Genomic DNA, 21,971 nt, shown 5'->3' with positions numbered 1-21,971 from the left:
TTTAGCACCCGCTATATTATTTTCAAAATTTAAGTGTATGTTATACAAAAGTAATATACTCTCACATTTACTTTCCTTTTATAGGGTTTGGACTCATCTTTAAAAAAAAAGGTGAAAACAGTTTTGTTTGAATTACTATTTTTAGAAATTTTTATTTAAAAAATATTATAACAATTTAATATATTTAAAATAAAAAAAATAATTAAAAAACATGTTCACGAGTAAAATTTACAATCCAAACAACAATGAAATATTTACAGTAAGCACGAACGAGTAGTTCAAGGGTCACTAGGCTTTTTCTGTTTGGTACAATACTTCCAGGCGGTTCTAAAGCTCCTCCTGAAGACTAACGAACTTGACAGCTTCAGATAGATCACCTATTCAACAACACGCTACAAGCTTGATGATTAATCTTTTATAATGTTACAAGTGAAGAAAATCTTTAAACAAAATCAAACTGGGGTTTTTTCCCCAGAGGATTGGGGCGTCGATTCTCTCCTTCGATACTGAGTAGAGATCTTTGACGGTTTGTAGCGCAGTCGACGTATTCCTGGAGAGGTGGAAGCGACACTTGCTCATCACCTTGATTGGCTTGCCCTTCACCTGGATTGGCTTGCCCTCGTATAATCTATCATCCAAATGGAGAACATATAGATTGTCAGAGACCTTCGCACAATGCAACTGATGTCAAATTCATTAAAAGATTAATGATACCTTTGATGCCCAACGCCTCTCTGCTTGTTGGCAAACATCCCTGATATCTCGACCTGACATACTGAACTTGGCAGATAGTTCAGCAACAATTCTAATTCGTTAATAATGTTTTAAAGTCTAATTTGTGGAAACTCCAAAAGCCAGCAGAACTTATGCTGTTTTTAGAATAGCCGACCTCATTGAAAACATGAAGAGAAAACCATAGATTAAACAAAGGCAACAAAAATTTTCTGATCACAAGCGTGTTACAGTCCATCACTGCAAGAAGCAACAATCATACTTCCTGAAAACATAGGAGAAGTCAAGTTGCTTCATTATCATGGTTGAGAAATATATATTAAAGATTGCGTTCGTCCAATGATCTTTAAGTAGGTAACCAGTAATCCATCATATTTAGCTTCTTTTTTTTTTATCGTTCTTCTACTTTTAGGTGATAAATTTTGTACAAACTTACTTTTCTGTAATATTAGCAAATTCAGCTAGTTCAGATTGCGTCAAGTGCTTCGCATACTGAGCAGCAATTTCTCGACGAGTCAGGTGATCCGGGAGGCTGAAAGTTATCATAGAATCAAACCGACTGCAAGGATGTTCATAACTTCAGCCATAAGCCTGAAAAAAAAAATTAAAATGCTTTGCCGAGAAAAACACATACACTTACCTAATTAAAGCAGGGTCAAGGTCTTGTTTCCTATTGGTTGCAGCAACTACTACTACTCTCTTCTCCTGCTCAAATCCATCGATCTGCAATTCACAACGTTCAAAAATGATATGACAAAAAGGAGGTTCACCTCAGCAGCTGCCTGCTAGGTTATTGTGCTGCCATATAGGGGGCTGTAGCGTCCATGAGTTCTGAGACAGATAAATTAATTTTGAAGACAATAAAAAGGTATTGTGTAGCCCAATCATCTTTCTACATCTATCTAACAGCAAACTAGAGCACAGCAGAAGTGATGCCTGTCATGGAAAGTTCCTACTAGTGTAGCTAATTCAGTTATAGAACAGGATATGAATCCCACATATGTCAACAAGTGCAAACCCAGAGAACAAAATCCAGAACCAGGCAAAAGAAGAAAGGAATAAGTTATGTTGATAGTACTGTTTCAAAGAAAGATAATGCAACAAAAGTAAAGAAATGACTTCATTCTCAAGTCCAAACATAAAAAATCTGAGTCTCTGCATACAAGGGGTTCTATATTATCGCTTCTTTCTTTCTGGGTTAAGAAGATTTCCAATTTCACCTGTCGCAATAGTACTGATAAAACTCTACGAGTTGCCTCATGTGTTTCACCATCACGAGCAACAGCAAAAGAATCAACCTGTTATAAGAGGACAGAAGGAACTACAGTTTTAGCATGACCGCAAAGAACTATTAGAGAGAAAATTGCCAAAATGAATTTTTGTGCAAAGTACCTCATCTAGGAAAACGATTGCACCCTTAGGTAGCTCATTGGCCAGTGAAAATGCTTTTCCCAATAAACGCTCACTTTCGCCATAATATTTCGACATGATAACCTCCAGCGGCACATATAATAATGGTACACCCTGCCAAGACAGAAGAAAACTCTGTGTCTTATTCAATGAAACTGTAACACAAGAATACAAACTAGGGCTTTTTAATATTTTAGAGCACATCAAAGGGAACTGAGGCAAGGGGGGGAAAATGAAGACAAAAAGAAAAAAAATCAAATGGGCTCTAGTGTAAGAAATATTCGTAATGTCCAAACTCAATCAAAGAGAACAATAAAGAAAACATCTCTATCTAAAAATTACAAATTAGTAATCAGGAACGGGTATGTAGTGAAATACCGCTTGATTAGCAATTACTCGAGCACAAGATGTCTTCCCGGTACCTGAAACCAAAAAGTTAGAATGGTTGTAGCACTCTCTGCAGCAAATATATTGCCAAAATGTGTAATTGCAGGTGGCATTATGCATTGCTAGTGCTAGTCAGTGAAACTCAACGTGTAATCTCACCAAATGTCAGTCTTGGCAAACAGCTTTCTCAGATGCACACATAACTGACTTGCAGAACTATTATAATCATCTAAAGGAAGATGCCAAACTTGCGTCTTAAAAGATTTTGAGTAGAAGTGGATAATGACAACTCAGAGTTCTAGAAGCATGGGATCCGGTCAGCTTACTCTCTTTTTCAGAATGAGTTTCAAAAGACAGAAATATGCATAAAAATCAGCATAATCATCATAGTCCTTCTGCTAAATGGAAACTGTTGCTCCAAAAAAAGATACTTCGCAATAGAATAAAACACTGCATAATTGAATGACAACTATCAAGGAAAGAAACAAGGGGCTCAAAGTGATACAACAATACAAATTCCAAAAATTCCCACTTCTATGCCAGCCACACTCAAAATGCTCTCCATCAAATACCATTCAACCCTACTATCTATTATTGGGATGGTACCCCACTAACTGGACACGTGCTCCTCACAGCCCCCTCCCCCATTTTATCTTTTTTTTTTTTTTGTATAAAAAAGAAAAAGAAAAAGAAAAAAAGAACCAAGCGATCTACTCAACCTGCATGTCAACATGCTACCTCCAAAAGCCACCATGAAAAGAACATCAGCAGCTATAATTTGTGGTGTCCTTGACTCCCCTACCAGGTATTTGTTGCCTGCTTTTTTTTGTTGATTTTTAATTTATAGCTGTAGTTTGCATCAGAAAGACAATTTCAATAATTAGCACAGACACACCTTTCATTCCTTCGTCAATCTCTGCTTGCAGTTGATTACATTAAGAGAGACCAATGTGCAGAACCCATCACTCCAATTCATTACCACCAAACAGAACGTCTTTAACAATACCTTCTCAGATTGGTTCAGGTTAAATTCAAGCTAGTCACAATGAATCAACAATAGAGACCTATGAGTTGGTTATATGCAACGAGTAGATGCTTTGTTCATGGATGCACCAAACAATATAAATGTGTTGCACATATTTTGGCAAAGGGAACAAACCTGGAGGACCTTCAAAAAGCACTGCTTTTGGTCTGTTGCTTTCAAACTTACAGCGTGTCCCACGAGCAATATCATCATATACTTCAGGACTTTGCAGTGCAAGCAATATCGTGTCTTCAATTTCTCTTGTATAAATTAAAAAAACAACATAAGTAATCCCTGCTAAATAAGAGATGACATGTATGTGTACTGCAGTATAAGATACATTTGCTTCTTCCCAAGATAGTGAAGCAGCATAACAAACTCTCACTCTTTTGAGAACTTCTACTCCTAGTTGGTATAACACAATCAATGGTCCAGAAATGTTTAACAAGAAAAAGGGGGAGAAAAGAGACATGACACAACACGAAAATGTATAAGCAAGACATTTTTTTTCTTTCTAATGTCTAACAATGATTCATCTGCAACATTTTCAGATAAATATGACAATGTCTGATACAAGAGTTCAGTACAAGATACAGCCAATCAACGGTACAAAAGAGTTTATATATATATATGTATATATATTTGGCTTTTTTTTGTTTTTTTTGGGGGGGGGGGGGGAACCACTTAAACTCCTGCTACATTGCCATACCTTTTTTGTTGACTGTAGCCGGCAATGTTGTCCCAAGAGATTTCCTGTTTTGCATGATCTACATTAGGTTCAGTAAGTCCAAAAATCTTCACTCCCATGGCCTCCAAACTGGCAACAGTTTTGTCCATTGGAGGAGCCCTAGCAACGTCACCCCTCGGTCTTACTGCCAATGTTTTCTGTTGTCCTGCTATTTGCAGGACAGATACCAAAGCATCAAGCTCCTCTGGACTTAAACTTCCTGACTTCATAAATTCAATTTCCTGCACATATCGCAGAAACTGCTTATGAAAGAATTGCACTACACCAGCATTCATATAGAATTGAAATAAAGAAACAGAATAAAACTAGTAACTTCATGAAGTTTATGCAAACAACTGTCAGGAAAAGGTACTAACTGCTTTATCAGATCCAATTAGAGGACGGAACAAAAGAATGCATAGATCCTCCTTAGTGGCATTTGTATCCTTTTCTTGTGCATGATTTTCACCACTTTCTTGTTTTGGTTGGCTAAGTGTTAGTTGCCAAGCTACACCACTGAGATGAAGGAAATAATTAATATCTTTACAACCAAAATAGTGATAGATAACTAATTCCTTACAAAGAACAAACTCAAAGAATAGTAACACAGAAGAAGATTAGTAGTCAGAAACGAGCGGACGGAAGTGAGAATAAAGCAACAATGCCACTATAACCTAACCATAAATTACTTAGGAAACCAATAAGAAATGCCGCTATACCTGTCCCAGGCCCGTAATAACATATCTGCTCCAGATGCACTGTCATCAACTTTCACTCCGAGACGTGAAACTAGATTTGCAATCAATAGCGGAATTTCACAGGCAGGAGGAATTTGGAACCTAATGGTTACCTGTCAACGTATCATCAATTTAATTAGGATATTAATCCAGTCTTTCAATCATATAGCCATTCTCTAAAGATAACCCCTGGCAGTTTCAGGCTTACAATTGCCAAACTGCAGCATCAAACTAAAACAACCAAATAAATAGACCAAAATTGGGGTAAAAAATTGTGTAGTGCCATGTAGTGTTACACAAGAAAGAAAATGGTGGAGAGGGATGTACTAATAACCTTTTGCCCCTTAACAGCTACTGTAAATCGAGGATAAAAGCCATATCCCACTCCTTTGCTCTTAAGCAGCTCTTCAAGTCGAAGCCTCTCTTTCTTGGCAGTTTCCTCGAGATCACTATAACTTGAAGTTTGAGAAGGCTGTGGAGGCATAGGGTTTTTAGCTGCATCCTGCAGATATTGAAGCCACAACATACGAATTCATTAATTCAGCATTACATATAAGCCCCACATACTATATCAGTTTAATGCAGACTCTTTTTTTACTAATAAGTGTTGCATTCCAAACAAGAATCACATACTTACTACATGCACAAGCAAAAAACCACAAATAAGGTGACTGACTGAGAATGGTTTCAAGAGTTGCCAACAAATTCAGACACTCAGCAACATACTTTCCATCCTAAAGCTGTCCTGCCTTTCACGAAACTAAAACCAAAAAAAGAAAAAAAAAAGTGAAGGAAAGAAAGTAATAACCTCATCAGCATCTGCATAAGCCACATTTATTAGCCCACCTCCAAACAATGCAGCTAACATGGCAGGAAAATACATTTCAATCTTTAATCTGGATGGAAGACCTTCAGATGCATTGGAATATCCACGATGCTCAAAAACTCCTGCAAATCACGATTTAATTATTCACACACAGAAAGACAGGTGTTCTCAATTGCAATTGCGAAGTGAAGAAGCAACCAAATTCTAAGTTAATAAAGTACCCATTTATAATTTAGAAGAGAATTAAAAACATTTAAAAGAAGGAGAAGAAGAAGTTCTAATGCGTATCAGGTTTATATAGGGAAGCCTTCATGGCATAACCAACAATGCTGTTACACCCCATGAACTGGAAAGATGTATCGTTCATAAACCTGTGTGTGTGTGCATGTGTAGATGGTGCCAATCGACTAAGCAAACAGTGGGATTTTCGAAAAGACACTGTTATTGAGTGAGTAACTAATCTGTAAATGCAAGGCAAAGAGCTACTACAAAACTTAAGAAGTTACTACTGTCTATGATGAGTTCAAAAAACAATGTTGGAAGGGCTTATCCGAAACATCCTAATTGCCATTTTAGCACAGGAAATGGACTTGCTAAGCTAATTTCAAAATCCAAAACATATTCACACAGTTTCCCTGAATTAGTCATTGTTTGCAATAACCTAAATACAAAAGAACCACGGAATTGAGACAATTAGCATCCTCCTTGAGTTGTAGTTGAGGATTATTAGACAGTTAGACGAGTAATTAAGTGCAAATATCGCACAACTTACAACGTTTACACTAATACAATTCCCAAGTGAAGCCATAAATTAAGGATGGCATGAAAGATGAACATTTCTTTAACAATTACTATTAGCAAGCATAAAGGCCTCAAAGGCAATCAAAACAACAGAAATTCGAAACTGAGATCAAAGCATATATACACATGTACTTGTAACAAGAGATACGGGGGGAAGCAAAGCGTACGATTGTAGAGCTGAGGGAGCTGAAGGCGGGGAGAAGAACGCGAGGAGAGGGGAGGAAAGGAAGCTAGGGTTTTGGAGGAGGCGGTAAGTGCCCTGGCAAGACGCCTCATGGACGCCATGGCCGTTCCGACTGTGTTCGTCGACTTTGATCAGTATTCGTGTCAGTCAGTATTCGCGTACTGTTTGTTCTCTGCAGTTCGCGAACTTTTTCGCCCCGTCCCCCACAGCTTTTCTTTTACTTTTACTTTTACTTTTTTTTTTTTTTTTATTTCGGGTCTCTACGGCGCGAGGCTAGGGAGGGTAGAGTTCTTTTCGTGGCGCGCAAGCCTCGTTCGAGTTTTCAGCGATTGAAAAGTGACCACCACCGTATTTTCCAGAATTCAAAATCGTGATTTTAGGTCTTATTTAATAACTCGATTTAACATCTAAACTTAGTACATTCAGATTTAGACACATCTGATAATTAAAAATACAATATCTAAACTGAGTAGCATTAAATTTTTTTAAATAGAACTTGCTCTTAAAATACTATTTACTTATCATTTATTATGATATACATTCGAATGTATCAACTTTAGTACTTTAATTTATGTAGATTTTAAAATTCAATTTTATTAAATGCACCCTTAAGCCAATTATCTAACTATCGCACATCTAAAAGCACAACTTTGGGACCCGATTTTTGCCCAAGTAATATGGATAGCAAAAATATCTTAAATAATATTTCGCTTACATCATAAACACATTTCTCAATCTACCTTTTTATATTCCTAATTACCTTTTTATCTCAAATACATCACGTCACAAAAAAGTGATACAGTATTGATTCCAAATAATATTTCAAATAATACTCTATCCAAACAAACCCTGAGATGAGAAGTAAAATTACATCTAATAATTAATAGGATATGTTTGGATAGGAGATTATTTCCCGAAAAATATTTAGAATAATATTGTAACACCTTTTACAATATGACGTATGTAAGATAAAAAAATAATTAGAAATTGTGTTTATGATACAAGTTATTTTTTTCGCAAATAATGCTAAACCGTTTTTCTATTCTCTAGCTTGAGTGTGCAAAATAAGAGTTAGTTTCAAAATTTTGATATCTACTAAAGTTTATTTTCTTGTCTAAAGTTAATTTAATTCAAGAGTGGATAATAGCTCATTATTGGCACAAATTTATTTGACTATATCATAACACTATTTTCTAATCACTTGTTTACCTTACATATATCACATAAAAAAAGTGCTATAGTATTAAAAAAAAATCATTCCAAATAATCTCCTATCCAAACACAAAATATAAAATATAGAGTGAACTAGCTGACTATATTTTGTATCATAGGGACGCATCATTCATGTAAAATCCAATTTAACGCGACTAACAAATTATTGAAATTAGAGGTTCTAAATTTTCAAATCTCCTTATTCCCTCGCTACTTCTTAAGTCACATCCATTCCCTGCTAAAAAAAATTAAAATTAAAAACAAAAGATTATCGGAGTTTCAACGAAAACAAGAACACCATACACTTGAACATGTACAGTCTTCATGCCAAACCAGAGTTCATCCCCTCCATATAATTATGGTGCAAGGAGATAGTTGGAGAAACATGCAAGTCTTACCTGATTAGCTTACAAACGTTAATGATGGCGGGGAATGTTTTACGGCGTGATAAGTCTGTTGGCAAGCCCAGGATAAATTTTGGCCCGAAAGACCCTAAATGCTTGGGCTTGGCCCTTTTCCCCCATGCACATTGGGTCTGTTTGCTTGTCAAGATTTGCCCAAAAAAGAAAAATCTAAATTTGTTTTGCTTAAATTGTAAACACCATTACATCACATGGCAAAAAATGTCATAATATTATTTCAGATATATATATTTTTCAAATAATTTGTTCTTATCTAAACGAACCCAAAAATGTTGGAATTTGCACACTTGGGTTGCTTAGATTCTTCTCCTTTTAAGCCAAGCCAGCAGGAGCGGGCGGATTGTCCCACCATTGTCTTAATTTACGAATACTTGAGTGACTGTAGTGACCAGACGCATGGTGCAGCTGTTGGGTAGTAGATTATATATATAAAAAAAAAATGAATCTCGATCCGACTGAAAATTAGAAGCACAAAAAAGGTTCCAACTATCAAGACAGAATTTATATTCTGTACGTTCTCATATCAGTTGCCTGAAATTTTAACTTTACATCAAACATGATGATTTGGTAATAGTTCGTTCGAATTTGGTTCGTCAGCTAGTCAAATCAAATTTGAACAACGCTTATATTTAATAGTATTCAAATTCGATAGAAAGCTCGTTCGAATTTGATTCGGCAAATAAACAAGTCAAGTGCAAACAAATTTTCAAATTTGTTAAAATAATCAAAAAAAATTTAAATAATAGAGTGTTCGATTTAATTAGACTCACGTGCGCCTCTATCAAGATATGTCCACGTGGAAAAGGAGAATCTTTAATTCACTTTCACTTATAAATGGACGGAGTGAGTCTGTTCCGAATGGCAAGTGGCCTCGAAGGAGCTCCTGTAAACTTCTGATGGGCTTCAGCCATTGTTAGGATCACTGGGGAGAGAGACAAATGGGGTTTGTAGCAATTAATGGGCTTCTTGCAACATATATATATATTTTTTAAATCTTGTTTCCCATTCTGTAAATATCTAATTACAATAGCTATTTGTGACGCAGAAGAAAAGAATTACCGGTTTCGATCATAGCATGTCGTTGGCTTCTAATTCGGCCCTCCAGAATAGGTCTATTTCTATCAATGTCACAATATGCATACTGCTCCATCATATTGCTCCAGAACATTAGATCAACAAACTGGCCTCTGGGCTGACAACAAAAAAGAATAAAGCGGAAAAGAAATGCTTTATAAATCTAGCAACTCTCGGTGGAGTTTGAAGCTCTCGATTCATCTTTTTTACATTATCAGCGTAAATAACCTGTGATTTTTCTTTTTCACACACTGTTGAATCTGCATGTGCGTGTGTTAATAATTTCAAATTCGAATAATAAAGATTACGCGTCGTGCATTCGTTTTAATTTACACTACAGGAGAAATTAGTTTGAGTTTGAGAACAGTTGGAAGTGGAGGGACGTCCTTATGATGGTATCTTTCAAGTTATGAATGATCCATCAGGCATTACCCATTGATGCTCTCTGGCGCATGCATGCATGCGTAAATAGTAAGGCGGGCAGCTTGGGTGTATCTGTGACGAGGTGAATTCGCGCTTGTCAAAGACAGAACAAAAAAAGCTTATAATTATACGCAGGTCAAGTTCATTGAAGAATGTTTCCATCTTACCTGCGAATTTCTGGCTTTCTTCTGCCTCGTAGAACACACACACTCAAGTCTATGAAGCAGATGCAGGGATCATCAGGGAATCGAAGGAAATGAAGAGTTAGAATGAATAAATGAAGGAAGAGAAGAGGGTATTGGGACTCCCACAGCATTACATTCATCATGTGACTCGTGCCTTCTTTAAGGTTTGTTCAGAAAACTGTCATCAGATCAGACGTGCAGTCTTTGCACCACCATCCCACATGTAACTGAATTATCTCTGCAGCCAAACTGAAGCTCCATTATGGAATGGAGTCTAATTATGTGATGCTATGGTGACCTTGTAACTTGGTATAAATGTAACTCGGTTTTTCCCATGTTTTCAAATACTATTAGTTTTTTCTTTTCCCCATTCCCCATGGCGTGATGTCGTTTTCCAATGCACATTATGAATTCTTCAACCTCCCCAATTAGAGATGGTCCCGTAAAGAAAAAAAGTTAATTTTCTTTCTTTTTTTTTTTGAATAAAATATCATAATTTCATTAAAATCTGCACTAATAACGCGACAGAAGCTACGTCATCAAACATGCAAAGATATCAAAGAACAGATCTGAAGACTGTACATTTTCATTTTTACATTTTCATAGTGCATCCAAGTTCACATGAATGACTGTTGTCGAGTATAGCAGACATATTCATGGGGAAAGTGTAGGTGGGTAAGTACAAATTATTGTACCTGTACGATAGAAATTGATACGAAGACATATATAATAGTGTACAAGAAGAGTAGTGAACAAAAACCAGAACTAATTGAGATCCTAGAAGCCCTTACAAAATAAAAGAAGAGACTCAATTATCATCCCTTCCATGGAATTCAACCATATATGTTCCAGCAACAAGCGGTTTCCATGTTCCATGCTGTACAGACAGCCGAAAGCCAATCATCTGGCATTGGATGGGTACACTTTCGTTTTCTGATGCATGAAATTGCAACTCCTCATACTACTGCTGCTGCTGCGCAGCAAGTGTGTTATGATTTTTTCTCAGCTACGTGTTACTCTGTCTTATGATGTTCGATCTCTTCTATTTCTTCCTCACGAGCTAGGGCATGTTTTGGGATTATAAATTAGGGATAATATCTGAAACCTGCCCTGAGATTTCTCTTAATATCGCTTGGCACCCTTGAGGTTTTAGAAATATCACTTACCTCCTCCTAGTAACTGTAAAAAGACTATATTAACCCTCAGTTGATACATAATTCACAATATATCAAATAAATGGAGCTCAAAATTGCAAAAAACAAAAAAAGAAACAAAAGTCACTTTTTTCTTTTTTCCCTTTTCTTCATCATTCTCTCTTACTCATATTTTTTGGATGACAATGCAATATTTTATTTGTAAATTATAGTAATAAATTAAATTTTGTTTGCCTTTTATTTTTTGTGATTATGATAAAGTGGGGTATGATTTATTTGCTTATTTTGAGTTTATTTTTATAATGATTGGTACAGTTTAATAGTTTGAGCAATGGTTGGGAAGTTGTTAGAAAAAAAATATAAATTCATAAGAAATCGGTTTTGAGCATATAGAATTAAATTGATACAAGTGTATTTCTTTTCAAATATCTTTTTTATTTTTCAAATTTATATTTTTATGGGGTATAGCATTGTGATGTGGTAGTACTATAAGAGATTGTTTTTGAGTTGATGGTTTTCTTGAAGTGAATAAAGTGGTTTAGAAATATTTCTATTTAGCAAGTGAAAGGGTAATTTAGGATTTTTAAAAATTTTCTTACACAGATAACAAAAGTAAAGAAAATAAGTGATATTTTTTAAACCTTAAAAGTGCCAAGTGATGTTAAGAGAAACCTCATCCCATGAGGTTTCTCTTAATATCTCTATAAATTACTTACAGCCATTCTTACAAATCATCTGCTAACACAACTCTCACATTTACAGTAAAATTTGAATATATGATCTTTTAAAAGGAAGTGATTCATCCTAATCAACCAAACCACGAATTCGTATTGGCTACATCCCAAGATGATCAATTACCAGCTAGTAGCATTAAGCCTCCTTGCATTATTCGTCAACTGCACATGGAACCAATAATTGATTTGGGTACATTTGATGGTTTACACACCACAATAACCTTGACAATGACTACACTACAAAACAGGATCGGAGTCGCTTAACCATTGTGGCCCCAAGCAATGTAACATCAAGATTTTCTCACCTTGCTTGACACAGTAGTAATCTTCCTGAAATAGTCTTCCTGAAATAGCTGCATTTAGTTTTCCCACATCTCCTCCTTGACACGTAGTGACAGTACCCTTTTTTTTTTTTTTTGGACTACATGCACAACTAATTTAATTTGGATGTTAAAAGAAGTTGACGACAAAATCTAGGAATATATGCTCTGGAGAATATATATATATATATATATCCGTTTTCAACTGTTAATAAATAAAATATTCCCACAACCACACAAAATTACGACATGTTTCCGCAAGAAGAATTGAACGCCACTATTCTCACAACCTCAAAAAAAAAAAAAAAAGACAAGTATTACTACAAATTTGCTCCAAAAAGATTAATAGTAGTAGTATTAGGCTATTACAAATTCTATAATTATATAAATACTGAGTACTTAGCCTGTACACTGTATATTAATAATAAAGCTGTCGATCGATCCCATAATACTCTCAATAAAAATTAATAATAATTTACAATAATACACTACTGTTAAAATTGAACAGCAGGAGCTCTGGTTAGTAGCTGCCTATAACTTTTCTTTAATAGATACACATGGAGTCTAAAAAAAAAGCACTTCAATAAATTACTACAAAAGAGGAAGGTAGGCTGGGGGGGCAAGAAGCAATTAAAATAGTAACATGGCAAATCGGCAATTATCTTTGGAAAGTGCTAATGCACTTTCTTGGTAAAGAGGCTTCGGATTTTAAATAAATTACTGCTGCCACGTACGCCTTCGTCGGAGCCACCTCCTCCTCTATGAGCACCACCAAGACCAGCGGCCCCTTCAGCCGCACAACCAACAGCACTATTTTCATCACTTCTACAGCTCAAATGATTCCTATAACCAATACACATCGGAACATTCAAATGCAAGGCCTTTGCCTTGGCTGCGCCACTGCTTGACACGGCGGCAACAGACGTTTTCCGGCGAGCTTCATTGCTAACCTCTCTTTTAGCACCCTTCTCAGCATTCCTTGCCACGATGTCGGCGGCGGCTCCCTTCCCGCCACCGGCAGCACCGCGGCGGACTTGCCAAACCGGGCTGCTCCGGCCCAAGTGGACCCCACCTCGACTTGGACTGCTAGGCCACTGTTTCCTAGACTTGGACTCACCGGCTGAGTTGCTCCTCGAGCACGGCGCACTACTCACCTTGCGAGTTGCACCGGCACCCGCCATCCGCGGCCTATTCCCGCCGTTCCCGGCGGATCTACTCCTCCTGAATGGCCAGATATTTATGTTCAGCTCCGCCGCGGCGCTCACCCCACCATTACTCGGCCCTCCTCCACCACCTGCGATTTTCTTCTCTTTCTTCTTTTCTTTCCGGCTACTATCATCCTCTAACTTTCTCCGGTCACCGCTAATCTTGAAAATGTCTTTCCACCGCTTGGAAGAAGTGAATGTGGGTGCTGACAAAGCAGACAAGACGTTAGAGACATCGGGTCTCGATCCGGGCCCGGGTTGGTCTGACCCGGAAGCTTCAGGTGGGTCGGCGGATGATGGCTTTTGGTCGGGTGGGTCGTCGGAGGAATGGTTATTGAGGAGGTGGAGAGGGAGGAGGACACCGTCAGAGAAGAGCTCATCAGCTGAGAGAAGGTTGGGCTGGGGAAAAGACGGGTTTCGGAGCATATTCCAGAACTCAAATTCGGGTGAGTTGGAATCTGTAGTGGTTCTAGAAGTGCTTCTTCTTTTGGCGCTGGTGCAGGGGGAGAGCACAGGAGGTGTCCTCGTGAGTAGCTCAACTGGCTCTTCCATCATTCCAGAGAGAAATATTCGGGTATGGGATGGTAGAGTAAGTAGGAGTACTTGGCCGGGGCTTTTGTTGCTCCACTATTTTCTCTATTGAGGAGGTTGTTTTGTTTTTGAGGCTTTGGTGTTGGCATAAAAAGAAATGAGGACTGAGGAGCAGAGGAGAGAGACTTTGGGTTGGGTGGCGACTGGTGAGTTAGTAGCACAATTACATGGAATAAAGATCGATAGGGGGGAAGAATGAGAGAGAGAGAGAGAGAGAGAGGACAAGAGGATCAAATCAAACCATGAGAGAGTAATACAGAAGTTTGCATCGTAGGGGAGAGAGAGAGAGAGAGGACAAGACATGTTAATCAGGTAAAATAAGGTTGAGAAAAAAAAATAAATAATAAGCAAAGTAGCAAGATTGGCACTACAAGATTGTTGGGATAGACGATTATTTAAAAAATTATTTTAGTTTGCGTTTGGATGGAGGGATTTAATGAATGATTTGAAATCGTTTCAAATTTTTTAATTATTTAAATTATTTCAGAGGTATTTGGATTTGTAAATCATAAATTATTATAGTGTTTCAAATGTATTTCAATAATTAGTGAATTATAAATTCAAATGCTTTTTAAATAAGACAAATAACTAGAGTGATTTGGGTGAATTTAAAAAATTTTATCAAATTCCTCTATCCAAAATGAATAACTATATAGTACTTTCTAGTTTGTTGGGATGGAAGATTTTTTTAAAAAAAATAAAAATAATATTATGGAGCAGTATTTTTGTAGTTTGATATATGTGAGATAAAATGATGGTTATAAAACAAAAAAGACAATAAGAAAAGTATATCGCGATCAAAATTTTTTTTTAAAGAAATCTTCAACCATAAATTGTATTCCAGTTATAATTAAGCTATTTGGTAACTCTCCCAACTTAATCCAACAACAATAATTCCCCGCATAATTACAAGAGGAGCGCTGAAAGTTGAAATTTTCGGGTTTATTACACGGCAAGTTAATTTATGAGCGAAAGACATATGTTTATATTTTATAAAAGTCAAAACACGTAGAATTGCTACATATATGTATAATATAGAAATCAAGTGAATAATCAACCCAATCTTAAAAGGGTGAATAGTTACTCAAAAGCATCAACTATAGACTTTTTTTTATTATTTTTCGCTATAAACATCTTTTGTGGTTATAAAATAATTCGCCAAGCAAGTTAAAATTTTTAACTTGGCCTATTTTTAATTCCTTGATTGCATACTTAATAGGGTATTACCCTATATATGGAAAAGGCCAGATGTGTTAGAATAGTTGCCAGATTCATCGTGACAAAAAATTAATTTGCAGTTATGAGTTATATATTTAGCTGCAATGTGACTTTTTTTTCATTTATATTATCATCATCAAAATGTGCAATATGAAGAATTATTAAATTCGAAATTAATTTTTAGACGTTAATGTCAACTCGCAACTACTTGTGCCCTCGGTGCTTAATAACTACCACGTAACTCATTCATGCAAAAAGATTTTTTTTTTTTATAAACCGTATTCTCAATATGTAAAAACTACATAAATCCAAAATTACCGTACTTTCTTTGTGAAAATATTAGCATAAAATCTTTTGACCCAAATATTAGTATTGAGAAGACATGTTAAAAGATAAATTGCCTAAGCAAGATGGAAATGGGAAAATTTTAAGAAAAAAGAAAAGATAGTGATTGCATTTGGCCATAAATCTAATCATCTACTATCATTAAGAGTCTTTACGCTAGCTCTTACGTACCTTGAGAAATGACAAATTAATGACATTCCAATCTATACAGGCAGTCGTTAGTGTGACCATGTTCCATGTGGCCGGTAAGGCTGTAAAGCTAAGCAAAAGCGGGACAATTAAGACAATGATATGGCTAAATAGAATCAACTCTTATTAAGAGACTTGGCCAATAGGTGAACATAAAGTGCGGGTCAAGGATTCAAATCTCTGCACTTATAATAAAATTCAATTTTTTGATCAAAACGCAGGATCCTCTCCCTTTAGTTTCCTTGATCTAATTAAGACCTTCCCTAATATAAGTCAGATTAGGAGTAGGTAGCCTCCTTGGTCCTGTTGATGATTGACTAAAAAAGATATGGCTAAGTAGGGGGTCAGGGTGAGAAACGGTGCATAATCGAATATCGCAGTATATTGAATTTGGTAAATTTGATTATTTGACTTCTAAATTTTTAAATCTATTTCAATTTCAAATTGGGGGTAACTAATTTCATTTTATTTCTGAATTGAATTTGGAAATCGTAATGAAAATGGGTTATATTGTTTTCAAGGGAAGAAATAAAAAAAAACTAAAACAACTCAAATAAAGAAAAAAAAATCAACTATCAACTATTCCAAAAACAATAAATCAATAACCAATTTTTTTGGGTAGGTAAATCAATAACCAAGTTCCTCCAATTAGTCTAATTAAAGCACAAAAATGCCCAGTTCAAAGGCAATCAACACGAATCAATGTATAATTACTAATTATGTTTAATATTTAGTACTACGCTTATTATCTAGTTATATATAAGAAGAATATGTATTATAGTGAGTGTACTATTATAGTTATATCACAAATATTAAAATACTATACAGTACATAGTTTTATATTAGTATAGGTACATGATAACACTATTTAGTAGTATCTACTATTATAGCCTTTACTTATATAGTAATATATAATTCGGCAGACTAATTTGGTAAATTTTTTTGTAAGGAAATTGGGTGTGTTAATGCATTCTATAAACTTTTAAAAACAAGAAATACTATATTTCTTGTGTGATATACTAGAATCACTAGATCAAACCTTGCCGACCTAGTGCACGAGAGAGATTTCAAAGAGAATCTTCCTGACCATTAAAGAAAAACTAATTTGATAAATAAAAGCAGAAGCAAAACGATGCCTTATCCCATTTTACCATCATATTTGAATTCGAAATAGATTGTTACTAAATTGAGAATCCAGTTACCAATTCCGTACTACATACCAATTTTTGTATCAAATCCCACTTTACCGGTTTCAAATTACCAATTGTATTTTGAAATGGTCAGTAAATCGATTCGCTCTGATTTATGCTAAGGGCAGAGAAAGAAAAAGAAAAAGTAGTAATGGAACAAGATAACGGAGATGCACCTTGAAATTGATGGATGTCAAATCCTCGAAGGTTGACTTCTATTTCTTTTCTTTCATTTGTTTTTAATAATAAAACTAAATTTCATTAGAAGATCAGCTATCGAAGCGTCAATAAAATTTGACCTACTCACGAAAAGGATAATATATTCTGTCGATTGTCACATGACCACAACACGCGATTGGCCTTAGCCAATCACAAATGGGAATTTACCTTGAAACTTTTATCTGCAAGACCTCAACGCTTGTATGTTTGTGCCTTTGGATGACGGACGAGTAAGCAGCCTCTGGTATAATTTAGAATGCAGCCTTGGATGCGAAACATGAAAAACTAAAAACACCAAAATACACACCAAACAAAAATGTATAAACTCGGGACAGAACCGTTTTCGTCGGCAAACAAATTGGATTATGTTTAGAATAAATAATTGCACTTATTAATGAGACTTTAACTCAGAAATTAGAGATCGTGAATTCTCAAGTCTCATTATATACGAGCTTCTAGTTTAGATTGTACTTTTATTTAATTGCAAATTCTTACAATTTGTGAGTTGTTGTGTTGCTCTTTTATGCGGTTGTGGTTTGTTGTAATTTTATTGTTTAAAAAAGGGTAAAATTTTTTTTTTTAAAAATCCACTGTGGTATAGTTATCCTACAAAAAAGCTCCATGTGGTATCAAATCATATTTGTTGGAACCTTATGATTTTAAAATAAGGCGAAAAAATCTTTAGATCTAACGCATTTGATGTAAACACGCTGGAGCTGCGAGTGATTCTTCCGAAAAATAGTTTTTTTAAAACAAAATTTGATATGATATACCTATTTTGACCCTCAGACCTTAATAAAACCGCCTTTGCTCTTCTTCAATTTCGCCCCAAACTTGCAGAAACCGACGATTTTTGTTTGTATTATTAGTGAATGAAACTAATGAATCTCTTCCAAAAATTGGCACATATTGGAAGTGTACAGGTTTGGTTTGGTCCTAAACAAACACCCTTCGGCCACGAATTCTCAATCATGGTATCAAACTTCTCCCGACTCCCTCAACCATGTGATCATAGGAATGGGACGACATCCATCGAAGTTCATTCATCCTTTTCTTATCACCCCTAATTGCCACTTCTGCTTAATTATACCAATTCTTCCTGCTACGGAATGGAATTATAGTTATGACATTACATATCTTGACCTATTATACAAATTCGGAATAGGCCAAATAGATGGAACAACCAAATTAAAATGTATCTAAAAACCAGACCGCTTAGGACTAGACGCTGCATTCTGGGCATGTTCAATATCTGGATAACACACTGGATATTTGGCGACAAAGAAAAAGGACGAAAAAAATCTCTAGTCTCTGTAAGCCGGTAACGCTAGTGCGATTTTGGACTGTATTTTTGTGTGTTGTCATGGAAAGTGGTTTTGATGATGAATCAGAAGAAAAACAGCGTCCCCCCACTCCCAGAAGTCCATAGGGATGCCTGATATTAGTGAACAAAATTGCATGGCGGGCAAACGCACCTCGACCACACAAGCTAAGCTAGTACTCCCTCCACGGCGTACCAAAATAACAGTCTATTTTTGGAAATTCAACTTTTTTTTGATAACATAGTAATTAGTGTATTATATATAGAAGATGATGAGGTGGGATTGATGAATTTACATATATATATATTCTTTAAACTCAAAATATTTTTTTTATTATATATGCATTGAGATTCTAAAATGTTTTTACTTTTTTAAATGATCAGATTAGAAATCACGTGATAAATTTGAAACGGTGACTCTTATTTTGAAACATCCATGAAATGAAAATAAATACGGCGTTGTTGTTAACAACGACACGCGAATGATTACTACTGTAGTTATCTCGCCAGGGAATTTAGTAACTGATGATGTCAAGTCATGTTTTGTGTCATAACTCTTCATTCACATGGCGTACGAGAGAAAGAGATTGTATATATGATAGTATATGATGGATTGTGCTGACATTCATGGCGCCTCCCAGTCAGAAGTTAGAACCACCCAAAGTCCAAAATATCTGGTAGTAAACAGAACCACAACCAAACGTACGTGAATGATGACCAGACCTCCCCGTCCATTTTACTGACCATGGATCCTAATAATTACTCGTATTTTCTCAAGAAAAAAGAAACAAAAGAAAATCATATTCTACCTAGAAATAAGAAAAAGACAAGATTAATCATTTACGATTCAGGCATCTTTAATTCCGAGAACTAATAAAAATATGCTAGCTGTGATATATTTTCTGCTATTGGTAAAGCAAACCGTGCGGAATGATTTCTAACTGGTTTTTTTTTTGGTGTTAAGAATATTGACTTCTGTTTTATTAAAAAATGAAAACAAGCTAATTAGGTTAAATAATATGAATTAACATGCCGCAGTTAGGCGCGGTAAATATACCCGATATTTAATTTGCTTCGAGAAAAAGAAAAGTTGTCGCTGCATTTTCCACTTTTGTGTTTTTTGTCATTGCCTTGTGCGGTGTCCCCCGAAATATCTCCCAGAAAAGTCTTTCAAAATGTTTCCCATGTTCACCTAATCATTATCCTCTGAAAAAGGATATTAAGAACATAATCATAATTTACTTTACCTAAGATTGTCATGAGAGAAGTTAGTTGCCGAATCAATGATTTGCTGATATGAATTTTTTCTGTTCACTACGAAAAGGATCACTTTCCTCCACGTCCCTAATTAAATTTATGGCTTGTGAATTCAAGAAAACATTCCTAATTAATTTTCCTTGCCTTTGAATCATTAGGTTTGAAAGAAAAAATGAAAAAAAATTTTATTTTTTTTTCCAGATTTGCTGATATGAATTTTACATTTCACTAATCCCTTTCCTCCACATCCCTAATTAAATTTACGGCTTGTGAATTCAAGAAAACATTCCTAATTAATTTTCTTTGCCTTTGAATCGTTAGGTCCAAAAGGAAAAATGAAAAAGAAAAGAATTTTTTTCAAATCATTTACTATCCAAATAACATGTTGCTATCTTTTTCCTCTCAATCTAACGTAGGGACCAGTTCATGAAACTGACGGCCTGTTTAATCACTCAATTTAGTATTTATGCTCCGTTTGGAGATGCAGTGCTTTTGATAAAAAAAAAAAAAAACAATTTTGGATGCTAAAATTATTTTTAAGGTGTTTGGTGAATATCATCTCATAAATTTCGCAGTGAAATTTTTGGTATCAAAAGCACTATTAGCAAAAACTAAAATTTGGTCCTTTTAAAATGGCTTTTGTGTTTATTTAATCACTTATTCTATATTATGAATCAAATAGAGAGATAAATATATTTAAAAATTAAAAATTATCCAATATAATAAGTACTTATTGAACTATATATCCAGACAATATATATAGAAGTACTTGAACACTTAATAAGCACTTTTATTAAAAATTTTATTAGGTGAAGTATTTTTCAATAAATTACCGCAACTCCAAATTGGTTTAGAAAATTCAGTACCACTTAATAAATTTAGATGATCAATTTTTAGTTATCGAGCACATTTGAACATGAATCTATTAAGTGTAAGTCGTGAATAGAGTTATCAAACATGGTCTTAATGTGATATATACTCAAATATATCAAATTTAATATTTAATAATTCGATAACTTAACAGATTCAAATTTCATATTTCAGATTTTAGTCAGACTTCAACTTTATGAAACGCACCCTAGTTGATTACAGTATCTTCTTATCTTGTATATATAAAGTGTGATAATTGACAGATTTCCCACCACTAGCAGTTATTATTATCACTTTAATTTGCAACAGGGCACTACTCACCAGAGCGTTTAACTTCAACTCAGGCAATTAATTGTGTAGCAGAATGCAATTACTACTGTGGAGACAGAGCTGGAAGAATCTGGTGGGGCAGTGAGGATCAAAAGGCATGAACAATTAAAGAGAATTAAATCCGTCTGTAAAAGGCTCAAGTAACTAAATGTCTCTGATCTAACTGTAATCTATGCCAACTACTTCTGCAGTTGTAACACCATGATTAAATGCTTTCAATTAAGCTCCAATGGCTGACCCTGCAAGTTGAATTCACCAAGTTTCATTCGTGTGTTGAGGTTAATCTAGAGTTTGGCAAAAGAAAAGAAAGATGATATCGAAATTCTGTACTCTTTTCAACATACTATTTAAATATTTTTCAAGTCAAATAACAAGCATGTACAGTGATATAATCGAGTCGAGTCGAACTCGACTATCACCATACTCGAACTGGACTCGACATGCAAGATGGATGCTCGAGTTTAAACTCGAGGGAGTAGTATTATTGGAACTCATGCTTGAGGTCGATGCATTACTCACAGAATTTGAGCTTGACTCGCATGGATTCGAGTCAACGCGAGTTTTATCGAGTTCGAGTAAAAAAATTCCATTTTCTTGATAATTTTTGAGTGAAAAGATATTATTGTCCTTTAAAAATTTTCATACGATCTAAAACATTTCGTGAATTCAACCACTCTTTTGGGTATAAGGATAATTTCATAATACTAAAAATATATTAAAGAATTAAAATTAAAAAGTTCGATAAGGTTCGGCGAGCCTTCGAACATTATTTCTGGATAATCGAATTCGATCAACTTGAATTCGAGTCAAGTTTTTGACCAAGTTATTCGGTTCGATTACAGCCCTAAGCATGTATCATAAGTTAAATGCAGTAGAGATGTGCA

At 35.3% G+C, this 21,971-nt stretch overlaps 2 protein-coding genes across 3 annotated transcripts; both read right to left on the bottom strand.

The window, feature by feature from the left end:
• Nucleotides 1-380: 380 nt before the first annotated feature.
• On the bottom strand, nucleotides 381-7,023 carry LOC113783731 (ATPase family AAA domain-containing protein 1). Of its 2 annotated transcripts, none has more exons than XM_027329947.1 (14): nucleotides 6,812-7,023; nucleotides 5,826-5,965; nucleotides 5,352-5,519; nucleotides 5,000-5,130; nucleotides 4,658-4,796; nucleotides 4,263-4,522; nucleotides 3,689-3,813; nucleotides 2,521-2,564; nucleotides 2,125-2,256; nucleotides 1,953-2,030; nucleotides 1,373-1,455; nucleotides 1,169-1,291; nucleotides 715-775; nucleotides 381-628 (listed from the first exon to the last, which is right to left on the bottom strand). In XM_027329947.1, the coding sequence occupies exons 1-14, from the start codon at nucleotides 6,927-6,929 to the stop codon at nucleotides 443-445; spliced, it is 1,788 nt and encodes a 595-aa protein (XP_027185748.1). In that variant the 5' UTR covers nucleotides 6,930-7,023; the 3' UTR covers nucleotides 381-442. The 2 variants fall into 2 exon arrangements, with proteins under 2 accessions (XP_027185748.1, XP_027185749.1); XM_027329948.1 differs by having other exon boundaries at nucleotides 1,169-1,264.
• Nucleotides 7,024-12,791: 5,768 nt separating this feature from the next.
• Nucleotides 12,792-14,356, bottom strand: LOC113782823. The gene has a single exon (XM_027328752.1). It carries the CDS (start codon nucleotides 14,110-14,112, stop codon nucleotides 13,027-13,029), a length of 1,086 nt encoding a protein of 361 aa, XP_027184553.1. The 5' UTR covers nucleotides 14,113-14,356; the 3' UTR covers nucleotides 12,792-13,026.
• Between the last annotated feature and the right edge of the window lie 7,615 nt (nucleotides 14,357-21,971).

This window comes from Coffea eugenioides, chromosome 9 (assembly GCF_003713205.1).
Source record: "Coffea eugenioides isolate CCC68of chromosome 9, Ceug_1.0, whole genome shotgun sequence".
Lineage (NCBI taxonomy): Eukaryota > Viridiplantae > Streptophyta > Magnoliopsida > Gentianales > Rubiaceae > Coffea > Coffea eugenioides.
Note: the sequence above shows the minus strand (reverse complement) of the source record. Positions and strands in the feature narration are given on the sequence as shown.

What these genes read in the sequence shown, in the direction of transcription:
- LOC113782823 (XM_027328752.1), bottom strand. Translation starts at nt 14,112, where the DNA reads ATGATGGAAGAGCCAGTTGAGCTACTCACGAGGACACCTCCTGTGCTC.
- LOC113783731 (XM_027329947.1), bottom strand. Translation starts at nt 6,929, where the DNA reads ATGGCGTCCATGAGGCGTCTTGCCAGGGCACTTACCGCCTCCTCCAAA. An exon ending in TAGCTGTTAAGGGGCAAAAG is followed by an intron (nt 5,131 to 5,351) that starts GTTATTAGTACA and finishes ATACGTTGACAG; the next exon opens with GTAACCATTAGGTTCCAAAT. An exon ending in GAGTAATTGCTAATCAAGCG is followed by an intron (nt 2,257 to 2,520) that starts GTATTTCACTAC and finishes CTGTCTTGGCAG; the next exon opens with GGTGTACCATTATTATATGT.